Source organism: Haliaeetus leucocephalus, unplaced genomic scaffold (assembly GCF_000737465.1).
Source record: "Haliaeetus leucocephalus isolate CR32 unplaced genomic scaffold, Haliaeetus_leucocephalus-4.0 Scaffold450, whole genome shotgun sequence".
Taxonomy (NCBI): Eukaryota; Metazoa; Chordata; class Aves; order Accipitriformes; family Accipitridae; genus Haliaeetus; species Haliaeetus leucocephalus.
In genome coordinates this window covers 95,100-119,583 of record NW_010972886.1, presented here as the reverse complement: position 1 = coordinate 119,583, position 24,484 = coordinate 95,100, and the positions used below count along the sequence as shown (strand labels likewise).

Genomic DNA, 24,484 nt, shown 5'->3' with positions numbered 1-24,484 from the left:
CCTAGTGATGAATGAGCCTCTGGAGGTTGAGAGGGTCAGTTCAGCTAACACAAAAATTTGAATTCTTCTCTGAGCTGTGTAAATCACTTGACTATGTAAAAAGTGGCTAGATGTCCAAGGACAACTGCCTTTCTTGTGAGATTTCTAGTACTTCCTGTCTCCCAACAAGACAGAAATACAAGATTAGCCTTTTTCATGACAGTTAAATACATCTATCTTTTGGTGCCAAGTAGAACCAGATGTGTATTGGGTCAGGGGAAAAGAGTTATAAAAGCCATGAAAAACTCCTTTAAAATGGCTCAGGTTAACTTTGGGGTTAGATCAGACCACTTATTATTTTATGCATCCCTAAATACAGCCTTTTGGAACTGTCAGGTCTTGGAATTTTTCCTAAGGTGCAGAGTTTTTTTAGAAATACACATTTCTAACTATGTTGAAGTCCCTTCTATCTGACTTTGCAGAATGTAGAACTCCAATGAAGCAGGAAGGGTTCAATATCTATTTCAAACACATTATTACACTCTGCACTCCCTATGTATTGTGTTGACCTTACAGGGAGAAATTAAAAATGATTTCTGTACAGGAGTAGACTCAGTACAGAAGAATATATAGCTAACACTCCAGTCCGTATCAGAAAATGAAGTATATATGGAGGAAGGAGAAGGAAAACAAAAAATGAGCAAACTTGGTATTCTAGGCTTCATAGAATGTCAATATGACCATATAGAAGATGCAAAACACTTCAAGTATACTTTCCTCTTACATCTAAACACGAACTTCTTCTACACATAAATATCTTGAGTCCCCTGAAAAGGAACAAGGCAGATTTATTGCAGAGGAATAGTCTGCCCAAAAAAGGTGTTAAGGCTCAATTCCACACATTAGCAACGGTGTTAACACAGTGCAAATCCAGTACAACTCGCTGGATAGTCATTGTGAATACACTTCAGTTATTCTTTACTTTATAGCACATTAAGCAAGAAGGTGAGCCAGTCTGTTGAACTCAGTGGAAGAGTAAGGCCCACTGCATCTCACAAGTGCATCTCACCTGACAGGTTAATCCTAGGTGATTTTTTTTATGGCAGATGCAGTAGGTATGCATTACACCCACACCCACTGGCAGAGCAAGGAATTAGCAACCGCAGAGTGCAGGTTTGCTAACACTCACAGAGCATGAAAATCAGAGCTGAAGCAGGAATGCTTAGGTCACTGTCTTCTGCTCAGACCATAAAACATGCTGGTACTTCAGATCGCAACCCTCCATCATGAGAACTGAGATAGGTGGCGTGAATACTAGCCGGACAGTCGGGAGCAATGGATGCAAGGAGTTCATCTTTAGTGAGGCTAATGTTAGGCTTTTTAGAGTCATGAGCTCTTATGTGTAGATCTTGAAGGAAGTTATATACACTTTCCATGTTTATAAGACCTGAAGACAGGATTAATTCCTGCTGTTTAGTAGCATGGTGTGCTGCAGTTCCAACTCTGGCTGAATCAAAATATTCAAAAAAATGCATCTCAGCCCCTGAAAGTTACGAGGTTATTTCAAAATGCTTTTATAAAATGGTGGTGGTCTTTACTTGCTCTTTTGTTGAAGTGGGTCTTGAAAATGGCTTTCTCATATAAATATGATGACTGTTGGAGCTGGAAGCTTAAAAAAGACAAGGGATACAGGCACATTGTGGTAATATGGTGAGAGTTGGCAGCAATGCGTGGTAGAATGTGGAATATGTTACGAGTTAAAAGAAGTTAAAGGAGAAAAGTTGTTTCAGCATAAGCCACAGAAATACAGTATCAACAGGGCAAACAATAGGCTCAGCCATGCAGTGTAAAAATGAGTTAGGCAGAAGCGAGTGAAGAAGTTGACCCCTGAAAGCTGTTCCCTGTGCTGCCAGGCATTTCCATAAACCGTGTACCCATCTGCTGCCTGTCAGCTCACAGGTGCCTTTCATATTTGGTGAAATAATTCCCTTTGGCAATTTAATAGTGTAACTGTTACTGTTTGTAGTAATGATGAGATGTCAGTCATTCAAGCAGGGTGTTTAAAAGGAAATTTCTACTTTATGGCAGGATAATAAGCTGGTGTTCCTATGCCATTTATAGTAGACTGATCATCTCAGGTTTTCTGATGTCCTTCAGTGAAGGAAACAGTTCATAGTCCTGTTTCCAAATGAATTCATGGGATACATGCACATAATGTTTTTTCTCCACGGGATAACTCTAATATCAGAGCTGGCAAAGGTTCCAGGTCTTAGTATGTTGGGTTCAGAGGTTCTTTCCTCTATACTTCATCTGCTCTCCCTTAAATCTGCCATTAAATTTAATCTTTTCTTTTTCTCATTGGTAACCAAAAAAAAAAAAGAAGGTTGGAGGCACAAGCTCTGGTCTTACGAGCATGCACCGTTGCTGACTAATGCTTTAGTTTGTCTATCAAGGAATGTTCTTCAAAGTCAAATTTTCTATGTTCCTTGTCTCAGAAGTCTTTGCTTTATTTCCCCAAAGTGGAACAAAACCTGTTGAATTTATGATAGTAACTCTCATCTTCCAGGGTCTCAGGCAAGAGCCTGCTTTCTCTCAGAAGACTAATCCTGCAAACCATTCACTGTGAGAGACAAGCAGACTTTCTTCTCTCTTGTGTGCCTACCTGGCTCCCTATACTCCTGAGCTCTGTAGATCATTGATATGAGCACCATACATAAAAGGGTTTTTCTTTTGCCTGACTCCCAAATAATCTCTCACTCCATCTGAGTTATTTGCTGGCTAAAACTAATTCTTCTAAGAATAGTATATCTTCGATTCATCACCTGAACAGTGTAAATGAGGCTGAATCCAAATCTTCTTGAAAGGAAAGCTACTCTAGGTAAAGGTGTATTTGGGCAGAGCCTGGCCACTAAGTCAGCCAGGCTGGCTGATGCCAGTGGGCTGACGTGAGAGGCATGGGCTTTCACCCATAAAAGTTGAGTGGTAGAGGAAAGCTTGTGATTTGTAAAGCTGCTATATTTTTTTTCTTTCATAGGAAAGAGATCCTAATGTGACTCCAGAAATATGATTGTAGATGTGATTTTAATGAACTAACCATTGAATTATTTGATCATATCTATACAGAAAGTGCAAGGGAACGTAGAAGCCTACATGCCTTTCAATTTCCAAGTCTCCCATAGACCAAGAAATGGTAAAAGCATGCAGCTGACAGTGAAGATGTTTTAGGTATTCTCTCTTGGTTTAACAGCTTACCTTTTATGCTGAAGTTGGATAGTTAGCAATGTAAAATGACAGGCAGTGGGGTTTTTTCCTTTCTTATCTTGGAACCAACGCAAAATATATGAATGTAGTTGCTTTAGGTCAGATGTTACACCTGTCCCTTTCTCCCCTCTCCTGTTTTCTACACTGTCTCTGTTACAAGACCTTTTGCACATGGTGCTGTTGTCTGCAGATGTACAGATCTGCTCATCCATCTTCAAGAAGGATGAATTCGAAACTGCAGAGAGCTGTGAAAAGCATCGTGAGACAGCTGTTCTTGTTCAGCCTAGCAAAACGGAGCCTGAGAGAGCCTGAGTGCTTTTGATGAATGTAACAAGTTGGTATGTAGCCAGGAGAGAGCACAAGTAGAAAGGAATAAACAGTGGCTTGAAATACATTTAAACTGGAAATTAAAGGAAGCTTTCTAACTATTAGAATGGGTCTTTTCTTGAACAGAATTTTAGTAGCAATAGCAGTAACAAAAAATGGAGCTGGTTAAATCTGAAGTTTATGAAGGGATTTGTATGAGTTGACCACCTGCATCAGCACAGTCAATGAGTCCAAAAAAGAGACAAAAGACACCTTGTCTTGCCCTGTCTTCCATGTTTCTGAATGACAGCTTCCTGGGTTTTGTTTAATCAAGACACAGCTCTCTGCATAGGCTGGAAAGGAAACTCACGATTCCCAAAACTCTTACTGAGTTTCATTTTGCAGGGTGTCATCCTGCAAAAGACAACAAAACATATGTTATTTCCAACTTCCATTTTAAATAGTGTTACTCCACTGAGTTGTGCTCATCTTCCAGGAGAAGGGTGCTTTGCAGTTGATGTAGATTATGTGCTTGTGCTGCAGCGCTGCTGGTTTTCCATGAGCTATCTTCATGTCACTGCTGTAGCTGTAGAAACAAAAATACCAGTACTGTATAACAAAAAGTAAAGAAAAAATTATTGTATTATACAACCCAGTCATGTATGGCTTCTGAAACTATGCCTAGGAATTTCATAGGTCCATTTGGTCCAGAGTTTGCAAAAGGTCCCTCATTTAGCTTCCAAAATAAGTCATCTGATTTTCCAGTGCATATGGCACACTGGCATCTCTTTGAAAGTCTTTGAGCCTTGATGAGTCTCTGTAAGAGCTGTTGTATACTGAGTACTTTGTAACCCTGACCATCATTTAGGTGTTTACATAAGAAGGTTTCTTAAGCTTTCTTAAGGGTCTGGCCCCAATCACAGTTTCTGGGAACAAGAAAAGCTGGTCTCAAAGTGAGCTTTCTTGAAAATCTGGCCTTTGGAAAATTTATTCTAAACATAAACATATTATTGATCCAAATGCTTAATGAGACATTAACATTTGCTTTGCTTTCCTATTTAAAGAGTAATTTATAGATGGATTGCTTTTACAGCAGATGTCTTGATCAAGGCAGCAGTGAATAAAAGATATTCCTATCTGATGATCTTTTGGAGACCTTTTGTTAAAAGGTCAGTTTGTGATGAACAGATGTCTACATTAAGAAAAACAACAGCAATAAAAATATATTGCAGCTGGTACTGAGGGACCTGGGGGATTGGCTTGAACAAATAGATGGGTCTGAACTGATTCAGATGCCTCCTTGTTTTGGCAAAAGGTGCAAAAGAAAGAGCAGGCATGAAGACCAAGGGTCCATATTCACACCGAATCATGTGAGGGAGGTACATTTACAACATAATTGCATCTCAAGCCATTTACAGACATCAAACCATCCCTGTCACTGTTCAAGATCAAGCCACTGTTGCTGTTATTACTTATTTGTATTACTACAGTACTTATGTATATACCAGCAATTTATTGTAATGTCTTACATAAATGCAGAAAACCACAAAAAAGTTCCAATGGACTTGCAGTAAAAGGGAGGACACTGTGGTTAGGCACTGAAAAACAAGAGGGGACCAGACCAGGATAACAAGCACAATGCCGGCAGCCTAAAAATTGTCAGCTTTGGCATCGCAGCAGAGGGAATTTGAGGGAGGACAGTCGATGAATGTTCAGAAAGCCTGAGGGGCAGCAGAGGAAAAGCAGTGAAAAGCATCTGCTTCAAAACTTGGCTTGTCGCTGGCAAAAGCTGGTGTCATGGACTGGTCAGGTAGGAACTGGAAATCTGTATCTCAAGAGTACATGAGAAACAATAGTTTGGGCAAGATCAGACTGACACTGAGGGCAGTCAAGTTTATATCTGATGAGATAAAAAAGATTAACAAAGATAAAAATGACAAAGCTAATTAAGATGCCAAGAGGGTCGATATGGTCCAAGGCAATCATCTTCACTACAGCTTTTCTCATGGCTATGAGCAAAAAGAAGATTCATTGGTCAAGGCCAAGAAAAGGGCATGTATGTAATCAAGGGGAAGTCAAGACTTGATGAGAACTGTAAGCAACTGAGCAGATAGGATGCTGCTGTGCAGAAAGAGTCTGCCAGTTTTTGATGTGATGTGCATAACAGTATGGAAAGAGCTGTCCTAGATAAAGATGATATCCCAGTGATGACAAGGTATTTCAGCTATAATCAAAGTTATATAAATTGCCAGTTTTAATCACAACTGAATTCTGCAAGCAAGAACTTTGATATGAATGAACTGTTCCAATTTTGGTTTTCATTTATAGTTTTCAGTTATTTCTCTAAAGAAATTTGAAAATTATTAGTCAGTTGTCACTAAGATGTGATTATTTGCAACTAAGTAAAGCTTTAGCCTTGTATTTTGTACTGTTTTTATGAATCAGAAGATAAATTCTAACACAGTTATAGTTTAATGTAGATTGAGATTCTAAATAATTGCTCTGTATTACTTTAGAATATGGTGAATGATGTATTTCTTTTTACTAGGTTATCATTCTCTTTTTAATATTTTCTCTACTAATATAATGGGAAACAAAACACAGTAATGGTATGTAGGTGTTTAAGTCCTTCAAGATCTTCAAAATACAAAATCTTCTCTTGCCATGTTTGTTATTAATGGAATTAAAATTTTAAAATGCCCTGCTTTTTCAGAATTAAATCAGTTTTTCAGCTTTGAATGAAGGTAGGTATAATTTCACAAGGAGATGCTCTTTGCTATAAAAGAGGAGAGCAAAATGTAACAAACATGTATGTTTCTTTCTTCTTCTGAAGTCTTTCTCTGGTCCAAAGTTTTCCCTGGAAAACAAAGAGACAGTAGAAGAATCTGTGCTCGAAAGAATCTGAAAGCTGTACAAGGTTGCTATGCAATGGTTCTTGCAAAGCATTAGCAAAAACATACTAGTCTATAATGGACTGGAAATAAAGGAGGAAGACACTGGACAGTTAATGTTAATTCCTTCAGTTCATGAAGAGATATATGTCTGTATGTTGCTTTTAATAACTGCAGGTGATGCTTTAGGTTCATGTTAACAAGCCTTAAGCTAGAGGTTGAAAAGGCTTTGTTTCTGAGATGAATGTCATTGTTGTCCAACACATGATTTGTTTTTCATCTACTAATCTTAAAATGAAAAGGTGCTGCTTATCTCTTGGGAATCTTTTACATGGGAAGGAAGAGAGCCGGGAACAGCCATTTAACGTGCCTAAGAGTGAGGCTTTAATAGGAACATACTGCAAGAAATTAGTTGGTTTCCTCTCAAGTGATAAAAGAGACTGTTAGAAGTCCTTGCAGTATTTGCTTGGCTCCTTTCTTCCCCAACCACTGTAGTTTTTAGTAACATGCAAATAAAACCCATACGATTCTGATGGTATGCTCTTGCTTTTATAATATCCTTTTTCTGGAAGGTTTCGGAAGGCTATCGTGAGACCAGCTGGGCAGAGTTGGTGTAATTGAATAGATAAAGATTCCCATCTGGGAACAGGTAGTCTTACAACCATAGCAATTATGTTGCAAAATTTATGTTGACCGTACATGGCTCACCTACACTAACATTACAGTTGGCATTAGGCGTGCACTTTTGAAGTGAATTTCCTGGTCATCCCCACTTACTCTTCTTTGGTTTGCAGAGCACACAAGCCAGGTTTCTTTTGGATGAAACTAAGCCAAAAGATGCATTCAGGATCTTGTGCTCCCACCACTACTGGGCATGCAATCTACAGAACTAGCCTGAAGCTAGTCCAAAGTCAAGTCTCCTGAAACGTATATTGTGGACATTGGGTCCTCAGTGCTACCTCTTTCACTCTACAGAGGCATTCCTATTGCTCAATGCAATGTAGATAGAGTCCAAATTCCCATTGACTAAGGAACTGCTGAATCTTGGAAGGGCAGTCTTGTAACAGTACCCAAAGAGCTTGCAGGAGAGGAGAGCATTCCCATGGCAAATGATATCCTATTTGATTTAGCTTCATCTCTTTCTGAAGAGTAGGAATACCCTGGGGAAGATACCCAAAATAAAGTTGCTATAAGCAAGCAGTCTGCAGCTTAGGAGAATGGGTTGCTTCAGGGCAAAATTTCAGCTGCATATCCATGCCTGAACCCAGGGCTGAGAGAATGGCCCTGTTCACATTCAGATTCACATGAATCTGAGTTTTATAGCCTGTTGATCTCAGAGGGCTGGAAAGAAGATGAGGGAATTTGTTGGGGTAAATGGCTTTTCCCTTGTTTAGTTTGCAGCCAGCAGTCTAGTTGGGGATACTGAACGTTAAGGATGATCCTTGGAGGTCTAGAATAGATGAGACTGACAGAAGTGCCAGGCAAAAATCTTCCATGAGAAGGACTTGAATTGAGATGGACAGTAATTTTTTTCTGAGATAATACTTCAGTAAGAGGCAGGAGATGAAGGCTTCTCTCCTGATTCCCAAGAGCTCAAGCAGCAAAAAGTAGTCATTGTTGTCAAGCTTGCTGTTGAATGTACGTGGCATATGTCTGTGTCAGTTGGCTTCTGTTCACTTTCTTATCCATAGAGAGCACTACTGATCACTGCCCAGAAATACCGGCACCCCATGCTCCACCACTACCCAAGCCTAAGCCTAAATCTAAAAAAGCTCCACTACCACCAAAAAATGCTATTGCTGCTTCCACCACCACCAGCCATAAGAGTAACGAAGCACCTCATGCTAAAAAAAAGGGAAAGGCTCCTGCTAAGCAGCCTCCTCTCCCACCGCCCAAGCCAACAAGTCACAGTGCAAATCGAGAAGCTGGTGAGTACTGCACAGGCAGTGCCAGTTATGGTGGGTGCATGTGCATGGGGGTGCTTGGCTTGGTCTTAAAATAACTTTTGCCTTGGTACATAGCAGCGTTACTAAAGAGCATGCCATGGATGTTTTTAGCTAGCTTCCCGCTGAGCTCGGGTGCTGCTGTCTGCAAACACCCCAGACAATGGACAAATCGTTTCGGTGTTCAATGAAACACCAAGCACATCAGAGACGATATTGAATTCCCAGTTCAAGTGTGAATGCTGGCAACAAAATGACCCAGAGAACTGCTGAAGAATCAGCAGGGAAAAAGGTGACTTCTGAAACCAAATAGATGAGTTGCCCCAAAGTAAAACTACTTTGGTATTGCTGTAACTTTCTGTTGGAAACGTCTACTATTCCAATTCATTTGACAAGATTACAAGATCTCAGAGAGGTAAAGGATAAAACCATGAAGACATCTTTAAAAACTGTTGAGTAGCAGTTGTTTTAGCTGAAAAAAAAAAAAAAACCAACCTCATTAGAAATGGCCAGGCTTCCATGAGCTGTTTGATGGCTTGCTGTGATGCTAAATACACACTGGAAGTGGAAAATGTCAATCATCAGGCACAGAGCAGATGTGTTTGTCACTACACTTCTAAATCAGCAGTGATGCTAGATTAAAGATTATAGGCAGCCATTCTTAAGGTACTGATCTCGAGTTTGAATGATTGTTCTTTAGATGATGACCAAAATTAAAGCATCCAAATATAATTTGAACACAAGCAGTATTGTGATGAACAGACTGTATATATGCATTGGCAAACTTATACAAGCCTTGTGTTTTCAATCCTCTGTCACTCTTGGAAAGCCCTTCAGTCCCTCCAGTTTTCTCTCCCAAGTATACCTCTTCATAGCTTGCACATATTGGCACGTTTTGTATTTGAAGCACACAGAAGAGGACTGTTTGAAAACATTGCAAGACTGCTAGAGTTACAATAATAACTTTGCCGTAAAATATCCATTAACTTGGTATTAACTGTCCTTACTACATCAGATGACCACAAGAATAAACATTCTGAAAACCCAGAATTTGCTGTTGTATTTCACATGCAGCTGGAAAACTCAGTTCTTCCTAGGTGAAGGAACTTTATAACAGCAGACCTTTCAGAAACAAAACAACCCATCACATAAAGAAATCTTTATACCAGTGGTTGGTAATAAGCTCTCAGGTATCTGAGTTCTTAAATTAAAATACATTCAGATTCCAGATTTGTCTTTTAGTAGCCTTGCTGAAATGTCATGCAATGCTGGAGACCACACGGGTGTGAAATATATCCATGTATCCCTTATATAAAATAGTACCTATTCTACTGGTAATTTCTTCCAACAGTAAAAGTACATTGTGTTCATTTGAAGTGGGGCAATACTTAATAAATAGAGCTAATCAGGAGCAGTATTAGTACAAGAGGTTTGTCAGAAAGTGAACACATGATTCAGGCAGTGATCCAGTCCCATGAAGGGGAAGAGGAATATAAGTAACTGAGCCACAGCTCTCCTGCGGGCACCACAGCAGGTTTCCAAACTGAAAGAGTGGAATTGGGATAAGGGGACTTAAACATGGGCATGGACATGTGCCAGAAGGCAAATAACAGCCATGAAATTTTTTATTTAATCAAAATTCAAATCTTCTACTGAAAAAGAAGCATGACAGAAAATTGTCAGCCAGCCCAGTCAAAACCAACAATAGCAATAGTACTTTTGACCCACGTGAAACTGTAGGGGTTTTTTCCCTGGGAGAAGTCTTTCAAGTTTCTCTATCTGATTGCAGGTCCGGAAAGGTTCTGAGGATAATGTAAGGGTTTTTTCAATGGAAACTTCTTTAGACATTTTCCCAGCAACAATTATAGTGTGGTTGTATATTTGTATTATGTTGGAGTTCTTAACTGCAAGCGTGTAGCTGCTTCTGTTGACCTCCAGCCTGTGTTGAAGTGCTTTGCTGGATTAGAACCAGAGCCCTTTCTTACTACCAGCTTACTCAGAAGGGTTACTGTGAAACAATATGCAGATTAGAGCCACCATCTATTTCCACTGCAATTGCAAACTGCTGCCTATACCATTTCTTTGCTTCTTTTTGATTTGCTGTTAAGTCAGTGATTTGTACTTTATGTGGATGATGAGTGCGGTATCAGTAGATTCGGTACAGTGCCCGTTACGGTCACCTTGCAGCAGAAAAAGGGACAGTGATTTGCCTGAAGTTTCTGTGGGTTTTTTCAGATGTACTGAAAGCCTCACAGGATTTTAAACGTTTATCAGCCGTAACACTCAGCTACAGAAGAGGACAGTATAATATGTCTTTTGAATTATTTTCCATCTTCTTTGAGACTGAGAACAGTCTCACTGTGAAAGCTATTTTTATATCGTGAGCTTATTATGGCCGGTATCTGTATTTTGGTTCTATCCCAATCTGCTGGGGTTTTGTTTTTATTTAAATGCTTATAAGTAAAGTAGGCCTTTCAGCAGATTTCTGTTACAGCTTTCTGTTTTACTCGGTAAGCTTAGCTACAGGGCTGCTGTGTAGCTTTATAATGCTTTCATTTGTTCTCTGGAGGTTAATGCATTTTTACTGTAGCAGAAGTATTTGAGTTGGATGCATTTTGATGAAAAGGACTGAATCATAAGATGGTTGTCATTTTTTATTGCTTTTTAAATGAAAGTCACAGGTTTGAAACTCCCAGTCCAGGTGATGTGTGCATCAACACAGCAATCAGAAATGTGGCTGGAATGCACATGGGCATGCAGGCTAGCTGAAATCTCTTGCAAACTTGGGCATTATACATACATGCTTCAATATGGTAAGTATCACAGGATTAAACAGCAGCATCACTGGCCAGCTTGTACAGCTAGAGTCAAAACGTTGTTTCACTACATTTTCAAGGCTACCTGAGTTGGTCACTGGTAAGACGAACACCTTCAGTACATACAGGAGGCCTTCAATGCCTCCTCCCTTCTGGAGATCATTTGTGTAGAGTGGAATTGGTGGTTTCTGCCTCTGTTTTACAAACATGTCCAACTGGACTTGCGAGTACATCTTGTTTTGCTGTCCCTCTGCTGCTTGCCATTATAACATTGTGAAAGGTAATTGACTGATATCCATAATGGTACTGAGGTGTTCATTGAAAAGCATAAGGAAAATCACGGTAAACACGTTTGGAATAAGGAGCTGACTTTTTAGATGATGTCCAGGCAAGTTGTAATGGGCCAATGCAGAATGCTAGAGTCAAACTCTCACCTGTTTGTAAGGTTGATCCCCTCCACTGTTCTTGGGCAAGTATTCATCATTTCAGTTTTTCCCACCTCAAAGGTGAAGTTTGAGCTGCAACATTTACTCGTCTCAAACATACAGATGAAGGATTGTAGATGTATCAAGTGTAATTTTTTTCATTTTCTAAATATCAGCAGAAAGAAGGGTGCAAAAATAATATATTTGCAAGACTGTAAAATGCCTTTTTTTTTTCTTCTTATTTTAGCTAGTTCCTCTCATGCAAAAAAACCACCAGTCTCCAAGTCCTCTTCTTCACCATCTCCTTCGTCCACATCATCTCATCCCAAAGGCTCTAAGGAGACCTCCAGCAAATCAGGCACATCAGGGACTCCCAGGGGCAAGAAAAAACCCGGGAAACAGTCAGCCCCACGAACAGCGCCAGATGGGGCTGCTGCTTCCCCCTCAGGTGCCACAGCCAACAGGTTGGAAGCAAAGGCAGAAAAACCCGAGCCTGAGCAGCCTTCCATAGTGATTTCTGAAACGGAGGACGCAGACCAGCCGAACAAGCTCATTGTCCCCCCTCCTCCCACCGCTGCCCCCCCGCCACCTCCACTTCCACCTCCCTTTCCTGCTGCAGCTGGTCAGCCCGCTGTCTCCTCCGATGCCCAAGATGTGTCAGACGACTGCGTGGCAGGGCCGGCTGGCCCCGGATCAGATACTAAACCTCTTCTTCAGACTGAGCATAGCATGGACGAGAGCCTGAGCAGTACGGCCCTAGGCAGTGGTCCAGATGCTAGCAGAGAAGACACAAAAAGGTAAGACGGTATGGCTGTCGTGGGTGGGTGGTAAGACCCATACCGAGGAAGCCACATTTCTTCGCATAAGGGGCACCGTAGGCACGTGGGGATCTCTTCTGTTTCTTCTGCTGACTGGTAATAGTTTGCGTTGCATCCCAGCACAGTTTGTTCCTTGCCAATGCCTTTGAGCCATTCACCTGCAGTACCTCATATTTCCCCAGAAGGTCATTGCTCATAACCTGCCTCCTATGTCGTTGCGTGGCTTAATGTGACTGCTGCGGTCAGCAGTTCAGCTAGTAGCTGGTAACACTTTTATTTCTCTCTCATAAAGGCAAACAAGAAATGATGCTGAATTACAAGGGGGTTTTTACTATTTTGTGGATATCATTAAATATCTCACTGCTAAAGCTCTCAATTCAATAGCTGAATTTACTTGCACACTTGAAAATGACAGTTTCAGGCTTCGGTTAGTAGGTGTTTGGACTGTCTAATAGCTGCCTAATAGTTTGTCTAAGTCTCAGATGCTATAAAATCTAGTCAAGAGAAGGGTCATAATTACATTTTTTAAGGAAAACAGTTGGCAGCAAAAAAGAAACTGGCTTATTAATCTGTCTTTTCCCTGCCACAAGAATGAGCATCTTTCATAACAACCCAAGAGGGTTTAGTCTAGATGCCAGTGGCCTAGGGACTTTCCTTTAAATCCTTGCTGGTACATCTGTGCCAGCATTATGCTCATGTGCTGCTTTTCCCTTTGCTCTACCCTTCCTTTACATAAAGATTTTCCCAAGGCAGAGGGCACTCTGCTGCTGATTTCCATGTTAATCGGTGATGGGCATGAACATTTTGGACTCAACAGCAGTAAAAACTGTGTTTACAGTAGAGTTAGGCTTCCAGAAGAGGAAGCTTTGCACTCCCATCCGCTCTCTGACTCGCTTTTGTAGTGTTGGTCCCGTCCCACAGGAAACAAAAAAGAATTAGGGTTTTTCCTTGTACAGGCTTTGCAGATTGTTCCAGATTGTTTGCATCTTTTCTCCTAACATACCTACACACAGATACATGTACACATCTGCATACTTTATATATTTAAGTTTTTTAGAAAGGAGAAGTTACTTTGAATAACAGGACTTTTATTTTCATACTTGCTTATACAGTCTGTCTCCCATTTGTGTTCTGTGCTGCTTGCATTAATGTGACACCACGTCTGCTTATTGAATTAACAGCTTGGCTACCAAAGAAGACCAAGAAGTGGAGGCACCTGACCAGGCACGCTCTGAACTGGTGGAGGAGGCTTCTGACGCTGCTGCCCCTCCTGAGAGTGAAAGTGGCAGAGAGAGCCACAGCAGCGACTCGGACTCCGATGGGCCAATACTGTACACGGATGATGATGACGACGACGATGATGATGATAATGCAAGTGCTGAAAGTAAGCATCCCGCTGAGAAGTTGCAGGCTACCTTTTGCACATTGCGTTATGTGAGCGTGCACGAGGCGTGCTAATGCGAAGTAATGAGAGGTATGGCTGCATAGGATGGTTTTAGATGATTTAGTATTTCACCACTACTGAGAAATGACTGTCCCGCTTCTCCCAGACAATTGTGATCGTTGGAGCACCTTAGCAGACAGAGCAGGTCACAGTGGATTACATCTAATTTTACAGCTTTGAAATTTCATCTGGAGTCATGGCTATATCATTTGGCAGAAGTGCTTGCTGCTGCTGAAGGGGGTTGTCCTGCTCACCTTCTGCCTAATGCTTGCTCCCAGCTGTTCATTCTTCCCTTAGGCCAGCGCTCATGTTTATTTTTGCAGTGGTGGCTGTTGTTGAGGAGGGCAACCCTACCTCTACCACCTGCAGGGTGGCCTTATGTCAGAACAAAATGACCGTCAAACCATGGCTTGAGAGCCTTGCCCGCAGCCGTTCAGGAGGAGGTGCTTCACTGGCCTTAGTGAAGAAGGCCTGAACACAAAAGTGCTGTGTGCCGAAGGGGGGTGAGAGAAAATGAACATTTGGGGGTTTTTTCTCTTGGCTATTAGTGCAGCAGAAGGTAAAGCACCAGATAGCTCAAGAGGCTGAAGTCTTCTGCAGTTGTGCGTTTGGTTTGAATATGATCCAAAGCGGTAGCAACCAAAAATTCATGTATTCAGACAGCAGCACGATGTCTTATGAGAAGTGAGCTGGGAGCCTGTGGTTTTACCAGACTGCCTTAAGTGGTGAAAATCTGGCAACCTAGGACATATGTAGCCCCCTCAGTCAGAAGGTCAAGAGACAAGGGAAGGAATAAAGGCTGTGAAAAATACCCTTCCTTCCACAGCTGGCTGAAGCTAAGGCTGACAAAATTGCATGGCCCTTGTCCCTACTGTTATCTGCTTTATGGATGAAGAGATTGCTTTGGTGCCTGGGGATTCCTGCCTAGGTTGCTTTACAAGCACTCAGAGCACTTTCTAAACTGTATTTTTTGTTGTAATTTACAAATCAGTTAAAGATGAGAAGCACCGTACAAGAACTAAGTGGTATTTGATTGAAAAAAATTTGAAAGAATGAGGGAAATGATGACAGCACGAGACTAAGCCATTTAAGGCTGAAGAAAAAGAGCAGCACGTTGCTAGATGTACTAACTAGATAAATAAACCAACCTGTAATGTACCAGACTTCAAAGACACTCAAGCGTAGATTTGTCATTTTTATCCTATCACTTCACAGATGACAAGTGATGTTTGTAAAACTCCTCTGTCAATTTGGCTGGTAGCTTTTTCATCCAAGCCTTTCAGCTTTTTAATGTTTTGAACTGAGCTAAAACTATTTTTCTTTTGATGTTTATTAAAATTCCTCTCCTGCATGTGGGAACAAGGCTGCTTTGGGGAGGTATTAAGGTTCTTACTCAGAGTTTGTGTCTGTAACCTAAGCATGAATGAACTAAATCTACCCTCCTCCTCCTTTCCTCAGGCTCTTTGGCAAGTAAAATTCGTCGTAGGGATACTCTTGCTATCAAACTTGGCAACAGACCATCTAAGAAAGAATTAGAAGACAAAAACATCTTGCAGCGTACATCTGAAGAGGAGAGGCAGGAAATCAGACACCAGATTGGAACGAAGCTAGTGAGGTATCTATATTACTTTGCACAGTAAATGTGATTTCACTGGGCAGAGGTGGAGGAAGAGAATCAAGAACACTGGGTTCACGTTTTAAATGCAGCCCAATATGTGGTGCAGGATATTTATGGTACAGCTGTCTGGAAAACAGTATTTTTATTTCTCACAAAACTTTAAAATGTCAGTAATGCATTTTTGTTCTGCAAGTAACAAATCTGAGAGCTTCTGGGTTTTTGGGTTGTTTGGTTTTTAAAAAAGAAAAGAAAAAAGAACAGGATAAGAGTGACTCCATAGTAATTGGTGCCATGGTTCAAGCTTTTTCTCAGATTGGTTAGCAGGAACTTGCACTTGTATATACCCATCTCAGATGGACTAGTAGTTCCTGACACACAGAGCATGCCTGTGCATGTTTGTCCCTTCTGGCCCTCCCCATCCTCCTCCTGCCCTCTAACTCCTTCATTGTTCATGTGCTGGTTCCAGCAAAAGAAATGGAAGGAGGCTGACTTTGTAGGTCAGTGTTTAGTGTTTTACTCTGCCCACCTCTGAGGCATGTCTTTCTCATGCTGTTTAACTGCTGTGCAATATGTGTTACTTTCTCTTCCTGGACTTGAGAATGTTGCATAAAAAATCACTAACTTTCACTCGCATTTTTACAAGCTTTTTAAAAAAAACCCTCATAAATGGTGATTTTGGCTTTCGTGGTCTCTGAGAATAGACTACAACATGTCTGGATTTTCCCAGACCTGTCCTTGTTTCTCTTGTGCTCAGAAATGTTGTCCAGGCAGATTTGGAGGATATCCTGTGTTTGTTGGAGATTTCCAGATACTGGGTAGTCCAGCACAGAGTACAGCAGACCTGCATCAGCACTTAGAAGATGAGCTGAGTTGCTCTGCAAACCGGCTGGCTGGCTAAGTCGTTTATTTCATCCCTTAACCATCAGAGCGATACATCTATTGTGTAGAGCTCAAGGGTCATTTTTCTTCTGCTGATAAAGTAGTGTGGTTGTTATCACCACTCTCCTGACCGAATCCCAGCTCCGGTGATCGCATCCTGCTTGTCGGTGCTCCCTTGGAGGCCTGAACTGCAGAAGTCGCTCCAGTTCCTGCCCCGAGCTCCTTGTGCGAGGGACATTGCTGCTTCTGCCTGGAAGCTGGCGCGCTCCCGCGCAGCCCTGCTTTGGTAGCAGGAGGCAATGTCCGTGCGTGTCAGGGCCGTAGTCACGCCTGAAAGCACAACCAAGTTTGACGCCAGTTCCTTAAAAATTCCTGGCGTGGTGGTCAGCATCGAAGACTGATGGGAGACCTGTTCCCACAGCTCGGTCAGGGTCGGGTCAGGTCCCAGCCTGGGAATTCCTACAGCCGGGGCTGGTTACATGGGGTAAACCTGCCGGTCCTCCCCGCCAAATCTGAAAGTCCAAGCATGGTTTGAATGAGATGGGTTTCATGAGGCCGAAGATAAACTGCAGTGAGTGTGCTGGGCAGAGAGGCATCTATCTTTAACAAATCCGCAAAATTAATTTTACAGCTGAAATTTTTCTTGCTCCTTTTTTCAAGTGGACAAGTGAACCTGTTTAGTAAACATAGAGACAATACCAACCATGTTCTCCACTACACAAACCAGAAAATCAGTATCTCAGGGTTGGTCTTTTTTAATGGCAGTTGTTATATATAGGTAACTAAATAAAATTAACTTTCAGTTAAAACTCCCAATTGTGTTGTACATACAAATCAGTGAGGAATGCACAGCTTATGTTGGTTGGTTTGTTTTTTTTAAATAATTAATAGGATTTGCATTCAAAATATCTGAGAATAATCTTACAATTGCAGAGCGAGCTTATCATAATTACAGTGCTTGGGGACAAAAAGGTTTATGAACTCTTTCATAAGAGGGGGTGTTTAAATTTGCTGGTACAATTTTTGTAGTACTATGCAAGTATCAGTTATTTATGTGTTTGAGTGGCAATAGTACATCTTTTAAAACAAATGGCCACTCGATACTGCGGTTACATGCACAATTATTATAACTGTGTCTGGAAATTGCCTGTGTTGTCGAATACCTCTGCTGGAAAAGAGTAGCATGCCCATATGAGAAACACCTTTTAAGCTGTATTACAAATCATAATGTAAATCAGTCACTTACTTTGTTCTCACAGGAGACTTAGCCAGAGGCCTACAACTGAAGAACTAGAGCAGAGAAATATCCTAAAGCGTAAGTATTTTATTCAGGTTTCAGCTAGTATTTACTTAGAAAGTGAGCATATGTTGGATTCATATGGAAGCCTATCATTGTTGCTGTAGTATTAGAGCCTGGAGAGATAACTGGAGAGAAATTCTGTTCTAGAAAATAACCTGTCGACACCAGATCTATATGGTAACCTGTAACAGTAGCTGTGAAAATGGCATATATTCAAGATGCTGAATTTGCTTGTCTTCTTAATCCCACTTCTTGAAGCTGGTCCGAAAGACCAGGAATGACTTAGATACCCCTTAGAAGTAGTTCTAGGCTGGTTAAACTCCTGCCTAATTTCCAGGAGGAGAAGGAGGAGGAGGAGGGAATATCAGTAGGAGGCAGGGGTGGGATATAAGGGCAGAGACTGGAAGGTGGAGTAGAAAGAGGAAAGGTTCAAGGGCAAGTGAATAGGTATATGCCAATTACTTCAGCATGCTGGCCTTCATATCCACTTCTGACATCTTCTGTACTGAAACTTGCATGAGACATTCTCACTGAATATCTTTCCATTGATTAAATCCTTCCTCGGTATCCCTCTTGAAAAATTTAAGTCTATAATTCAAATAGTCAGGGCAGAGGAATGAAGTACATTGGATGTTTACCCTCTACACCTATTCTCCCATTTACTCATGTTGGTTTTGTTCTTAGGCTGGCAAACACTTCAGAACAGGCATTTTTTGTCTTCCTTTATGAATCTTTCCGTAATATGGACATTACCTAAACACATACTGTAACAGTTGTCATGCCCAGCTCCTCTAGCCCTGTGTTGATTCTGCAAGGGTAGCTAGTGCTTGATGCTTAAGTAGAAGAAGTAAAAAACCAAAATGCACATGGAAGCTTTTCACACATAGAAACAAATCCAAAACATCATCTATTCTTAAGGTGTAAGAACTTTCTAAACTTGGTGTAACCGAAGGAGTAGGTATAATACCGTTAATTTCCAACAATCATTCAGAAAAGTTGGAGTTCATCTGTGCAGCCCTGGTGCACAGCATGCTAATGAAAGAAAAGCAAATGGGCTGTTTACCTAACAAAATCCGTGGCCTGATCATTCTGTCACCTGCTCAGGCCAGCAAATCAAGGAGACATAGCAATTATCGGCTTTCAGGCAACCACCCATGCTAATGAAATCCCACTGCTGTTGTCTAAGCTCTCAAAAGCCAAATAGTGCCATGTCTTACTGAAAAGGGAAGCTACAGTTTCTGCATTATGGTGCACAGGAGAGGGGTCAGGGGACTCCTGTCCAATACATAATGCAAATAGACCTTCTAAGACATAGTTTCTGAACCTATAGATTGCATAGATAAATAAATTTTGAAGTGTGAACCTTTTTTATGCGATACACTGCTCATGCTGGACTATGTGAGAAAGGTAATTCCAAAACATCTTTGGTGGGCCAGGGCATGGCGACTGAGCTGGGAGCACCAGCTGGCCTTCCTCACTGCCCTCTGTCTCGCTCGTCTCAAGGTAACTAATCTAGCAGCCAACCTGCGATGTATTTAATATCCCTTTTGCTATTGTTTATTCCGTTCACTGATTTTGCAGTAAGTAGCTCAAGACTGGAAAGCAGTTAATAGATTTCTTCTGTTTCAGCTTGTTTACTTTAAGCTTTTGGCAGCGTACCAGGCTGTGCACTCAATGCCTCCTGCCGTCCTCCCCTGCTGCTGCCGGGGGGCTGTCTTAAAGAGGCAAGGGAGAGCAAGAAATAAAGGCTGGGAAGCAGCTTTATAAATCACAAAAAGTCACAGCGTCATCGACGAGCATGTGGAGAATCCAACACTGCTTTTTGCTCATCACCAAGATACAAAATATTTTGAGTTGATAGTGATCTGTAAAAAGCAAAGTGAACCAAAGCAAGCCAGGGTTTGTGGTGACAGTCTGCCTCAGAGCCCTTGCAGGGTGCAAGTTCTCTCTCAGCTCTAAAGCACTCATATTATTTATCAAAATTATTACATTCCCTTCCTGTGGATCATTTGAAAATGTTTACATCTCTTAAATGCCTTTGTTGTTGCAGGCAGCTTTTGTGAATAAGTTGGGATTTCTTTCATAAAGCTTACTTCCTCCTATTTTTAAGCAGTGGATGGGGAGAAGGGGTTATATTATTGCGTGTATGTAAACTACAGCTAAGGGAAAGTATTGTATTGAGTTATATTTGTCAGACTTTGAGGTTACATTAAGTGGTAAAGGTCTAAATGTTTATTTCAGGATTAAGTTCAGCCCAGATCTTTTAAGAGGTTCAGAAAAAGTCCATTTTTTTTCCTTTTTTTGTATTTCCAGTTAGTGAGGAAGTCTGTCTTGCAAGAAGATTTGTTTTGATAATACTTCCAGATAAACCAGTTACTGAAAATCCTGTGACCAAGTACTATCGCAAGACATTGCAGGCAGATTTCTATAAAAACAATTTGGATAAAACTATCCAGACTCCTGAGTCTTCTCACACTAAAACAAAGTTAGGATAACTGAAGAGTCCACTTGAAGGAATAGATAAAGCCCCGTGGTTTTAATAAAGGCAGGTTTCTTGTGTGCTGGCTTTGAGCCAGTAGTATTTATAGTATTGCATTTTGGCAAAGAAACTTTTTATTCTTCCAGGAATTTCGGATTAAGATAACTGTATTTTTTCCTGTATTTGTAAGGGACAGTGAACTTCTTGTACTGTGCACCTACATGCCTGCCAGTACTGGCTTTGTAGAAAACAGGGTTTATAGCTCTTGATGCTAGTTAAGAAATATTAATGGTTATCTTTGCTTGTAAAACCAGGAAAGAGAAACCACTTTGTGCATTCCAGAGCACTGCAAGAGGCAAGCGCTTTGTTTGTCTTTTCTTTCTCTTTCCCTAGCAAGCCCGCAGAGAAGTCTAAACATAGCTAATCCCATAGGGACACAATGGAAAGTTCGGTTTCACACTCCGAGAGTACTTTCTGGTCAAGAACGGAGCAGTCCTCAGGCAGAACAATTTCTCTCATCTCTTTTCCCCTTCTGCTATGAAACAAATGTCCCACAGAACAGAAGGTGACCAGATTTAACATGGCAAAACCTGCAGGAGCAATAATGTATAGATGCCAGGGAATCTGCTTGTTTGGCTTTGACCGGTGGATTGTTTAACTCGAAGGCCATGATAAGTGATGCTAAACAAAATTGTTTCAGTTAGGAGTCAGCTCCCAGTTTGACCTGCTAGGAGCTGCAGGCAGGAAAGGAGGGAAGCCATAGTTTTGCTGGGATCTAACTGGAGACTCCTGCAAGCAAAGGGTGCTCGCTGGGCTGGGCCTTTGCCAGTAAGGCAGCAGCGGGACATCTGAGGAGGGGACTTGCAGCTGGGAACTCTGTGTTTATGTTTTCTTTCTCCACATCACACAGATTAGATCTGCTTTTAAGGTGGAAAGCAGTCAGAAGTATGTTCCCGTGCATTAATGCGTTCCTGTTTGGGCAAGTGAGTCCGTTCGTACCTGCAGTCAAAACTTGGCCCTCCGGCTGGAATTTTCCACAACACCTGAAGGAAGCAGGAGCACCAGACCCATTATTTTTAGCACCACACATCTTCTTAACTCACTACGGCAACTCTCAAAACTTTTACCTTAAAAGACCAAAAATAACGCTGTAGGTTTTACTGTTGGTAGGAATTTGTATCGGGGCAGTGTTTCTGTAGCACCGGGCTTAAAGCAACACTGCCCAGCAGGCTGGAGATGGGAAGTAGGTGCTTTAGGTATGAGTCAGTGCCGTAGACAGAGGGCCATTTGCCAAACAGCGGATTCAATATCTTAGCAGCAGCCACCAGGTTTCAGTCCCTTTCCTTTAGCTCTTGTGTTTTATTCCTAGAAGTAAAACAACTCGAAGGTACAAAACACATGCTGCCCCCTGACCTCTCATGCAGAAGCCTGCGTGTTCCCCATGGGTTCGATCTCCTCCTGCTTTGACCAGGAGTGAAGGAAGCTGCTGGTGCCTGGTATCTGGTGTTAGAATTGTCTTCCAAAAGGTGGGCTGCCAGCTCTCCTCAACAGCCTGCTCCAGGACCTGCCTGGACCCTCTGCCCAGCAGCTAAGATGATGGACTTGCTCCTCTCCCATTTGTAGGTGGTTTCCCATCTCCAGCCATCCCTTTGTGCAGTCAAACTGCTACGCACAGGGAGGTAGCTTCGCAGCATGGGATAGGCAGCTAACCTTCAACCTTCCTAAATGTCCAGATCAACTTTTTGGAGTTACTTTATCCTCCCCCAGAATATAGAAGAACTATTTCAGGTGCCCATGCTGTTGGTAGTTGTTTCTTAAGGTATGCATTAAGCAATGTGAGTTCCTATTTCTTACATCAGGCGTCTTCTTGCCGCTTCATAGGAGATGCTGTGGTTTAGATAGCAAAGAAATGTCAAGATATGAATAATGCAGAATGTATTTTACAAAGTAAATTAAGGAAAAAGCAGTACAGCGATGTGTATATCCAGCTACATTTTCTTCTGCTGTGTCTGCTACTGGAGAATTTCTGAGGTAGGACTTAAGCAACTTAGTTCATTGAAGGGAGAAAATTTTTTATGTCAAATGATTCCCAGGTGAATGGAACCCCAAATTAATAGTTTGTGTTTAAGTACCTCAGTTACTATGTCTATTGATTGCAAAGATAGTATGTTTAAACAAAAGCCTATGGATCATTGTCTGTCCTAAAACAGCTAGAGAGCTTTTGATTTTGTTAGGTGAAGATGTTATAAAAAGAGTTCTCATTTAAAGTCGTAAGTCTTTAAATACACCCAACTTGTTTATTGATATATTAATAAAAAAATTTAAAATGTAGATTAATCTTTAACTCTCCATTCTTCAGTTTTAGTCAGTTTACAGTTCCTCTATGGAAACAGGCCATCCATCTCTTCACCGTTTAAGAGAAAAGCTATTAATAAACCATAAATTACATCCACATTTCAGTATCTCAGTAAAATCACCATCAGCACAAGTTCCAACCTAATCCTGGCAGCAAGCCTGTGTGATTGCATCTTGCTGATGGAAACCTGGGGTTGATGTTGGACTCTTCCCACAGAGCAGGTCTTGGGCTGGCATTGCCTTTTTCCTACTGTAACTTTCTTCTTTTTCTTTTTTATCATTTGTTCCTCTTCCCCTTTCCTTTGTATTCTTTTTACATGACAGCCTTTGAGTTAGCAAAGGAGATCTGCAAGTACCACGTGGTGTCCTGTTGTAATGTTGCCTCCAGTGTATCAGTCATGATACAGAAGGTCCTCTGCAACCAGGTTGCCTGTGCTACCACAGCAGGCTGGCCATAGCAGACAGGGCAAATCAGACTATACCAGGATTTAAAACTGCCTTTTCATCTATACAGGTTGGCTGCATCCACAACAGACAAATTAATTCCTTTAAATTTATAGTTAGCCTTGAACTGCAGTGTGGAGTCCATAACCACCAACCACAAATAAAACAGGATCAGGATTTTACAGATATCTCTAGGTGGGATATTTGAGCCACCATAAAGCTAGCTTTGCGTATAGCCGTCAGAGGTGGACTGAAAAGGCAAACAATACCCTTCAAAATGTACATCAGTTAAAAAAAATGCTGAGTCTGTATGAACATGCCTTTGTAAGTGTGCTTTTCACTGGCACTCAAGAAATCCAGTTTGTTTAGCACAGAAATTTGTTAAAAGCACATTTCTGTCTCATGCCCAAATACATTCAAAAAATGCATGTCTTTTTCTGCTATACTTGTTCATTTGGTCTAGCTAGTGGCCCTTAACCAAGAGGGCTTGAATGCTGAATCATTATAAAACTAGAAAAAAAAATTAAAGTAACAAACCTAATTTGCACTAACAAATGACAGTGAAATGAATTCTTATTGATTGATTGCATCCTGTAGCAGCAGAGGACACTTGGCTGATTCAGATACTCAGAGAAAACTTTTTTCTTGACCCTTAGGAATAATTAGACTCTTACTCTAAAGTCAATAGGTGGCATGTTGGAAGTAAAAGCAACGGTGATTTTAATGTTAGGACAAGTAATTGAAATATTAGGCAGCTCTTTCAGGGTAATTCTTGTTTGCTGTTACACAGAAAGAAAATTACAGACGCCTCCTCTTTGCTGTGTTCCTGACCCACAGTGGTGACTTGAGATGTCTACAGAATCAAGGGAAATGAGGATAGGGAAAAGAAATGAGAGCACACAAAATCCAAAAAACAGACAACACATGCAGAAATATGAGGAAACATGAGCCAGGACTTGAAGTCCTGAAGCTTTCAACCAAGAGAAATACACAGTATGTGCAGTTATAATACTTAAATATTCACTCCTTTTTATCTCTTCTGAAAACAGAGAAGAATGAAGAAGAGGAACAGGAAGCCAAAAGAGAAATAAAACGTAGACTCAGTAGAAAGGTGACGATGTGTTTTTTGTATTGTGTATTTGTGTACATAGGATTATTTTTTATAAGATTCTAAAAATCAGTGTATATATATTACTGCAAATGTCCATCAGTCATGCACCCAGATTAGAAATCTGTTTAAAAAGCAGTACAAGCCAAGCCCATCTTGGGGGAAGCTCCATCCTGTCCAGTTTCCCATACCTGGAAAAGCATACAGAGTCTGGCCATGCTTAGTATTTGTCCATGTCAGCAGGGGAGAGAAATGACGCGTGTTTCCTCTCTGAGCATGAGCACTGCTGTCACGTATGTTCGAGGGCAGCCACACCTGTAGATCCACTCTTCCCTGGAGCAGTGAAGAGGGCAGCAAAGCAGCGTGGGCCCTAAGAAATCCCTTCACCGTTCTTCTAACCACGTCAGTGGTCTTGGCC

The 24,484-nt window shown here is 41.3% G+C and overlaps 1 protein-coding gene across 1 annotated transcript in view; it reads left to right on the top strand.

Annotated features, from left to right (window-relative positions):
- PHACTR2 (phosphatase and actin regulator 2) overlaps positions 1-24,484 on the top strand; it is a 137,118-nt gene that overhangs the window by 105,630 nt on the left and 7,004 nt on the right. The window contains exons 5-10 of the mRNA XM_010575024.1: positions 8,129-8,365; positions 11,869-12,418; positions 13,621-13,823; positions 15,342-15,498; positions 17,640-17,695; positions 24,008-24,069. Coding sequence (XP_010573326.1) covers positions 8,129-8,365; positions 11,869-12,418; positions 13,621-13,823; positions 15,342-15,498; positions 17,640-17,695; positions 24,008-24,069 — 1,265 coding nt within the window. The remainder of the gene's footprint in view (positions 1-8,128; positions 8,366-11,868; positions 12,419-13,620; positions 13,824-15,341; positions 15,499-17,639; positions 17,696-24,007; positions 24,070-24,484) is intronic.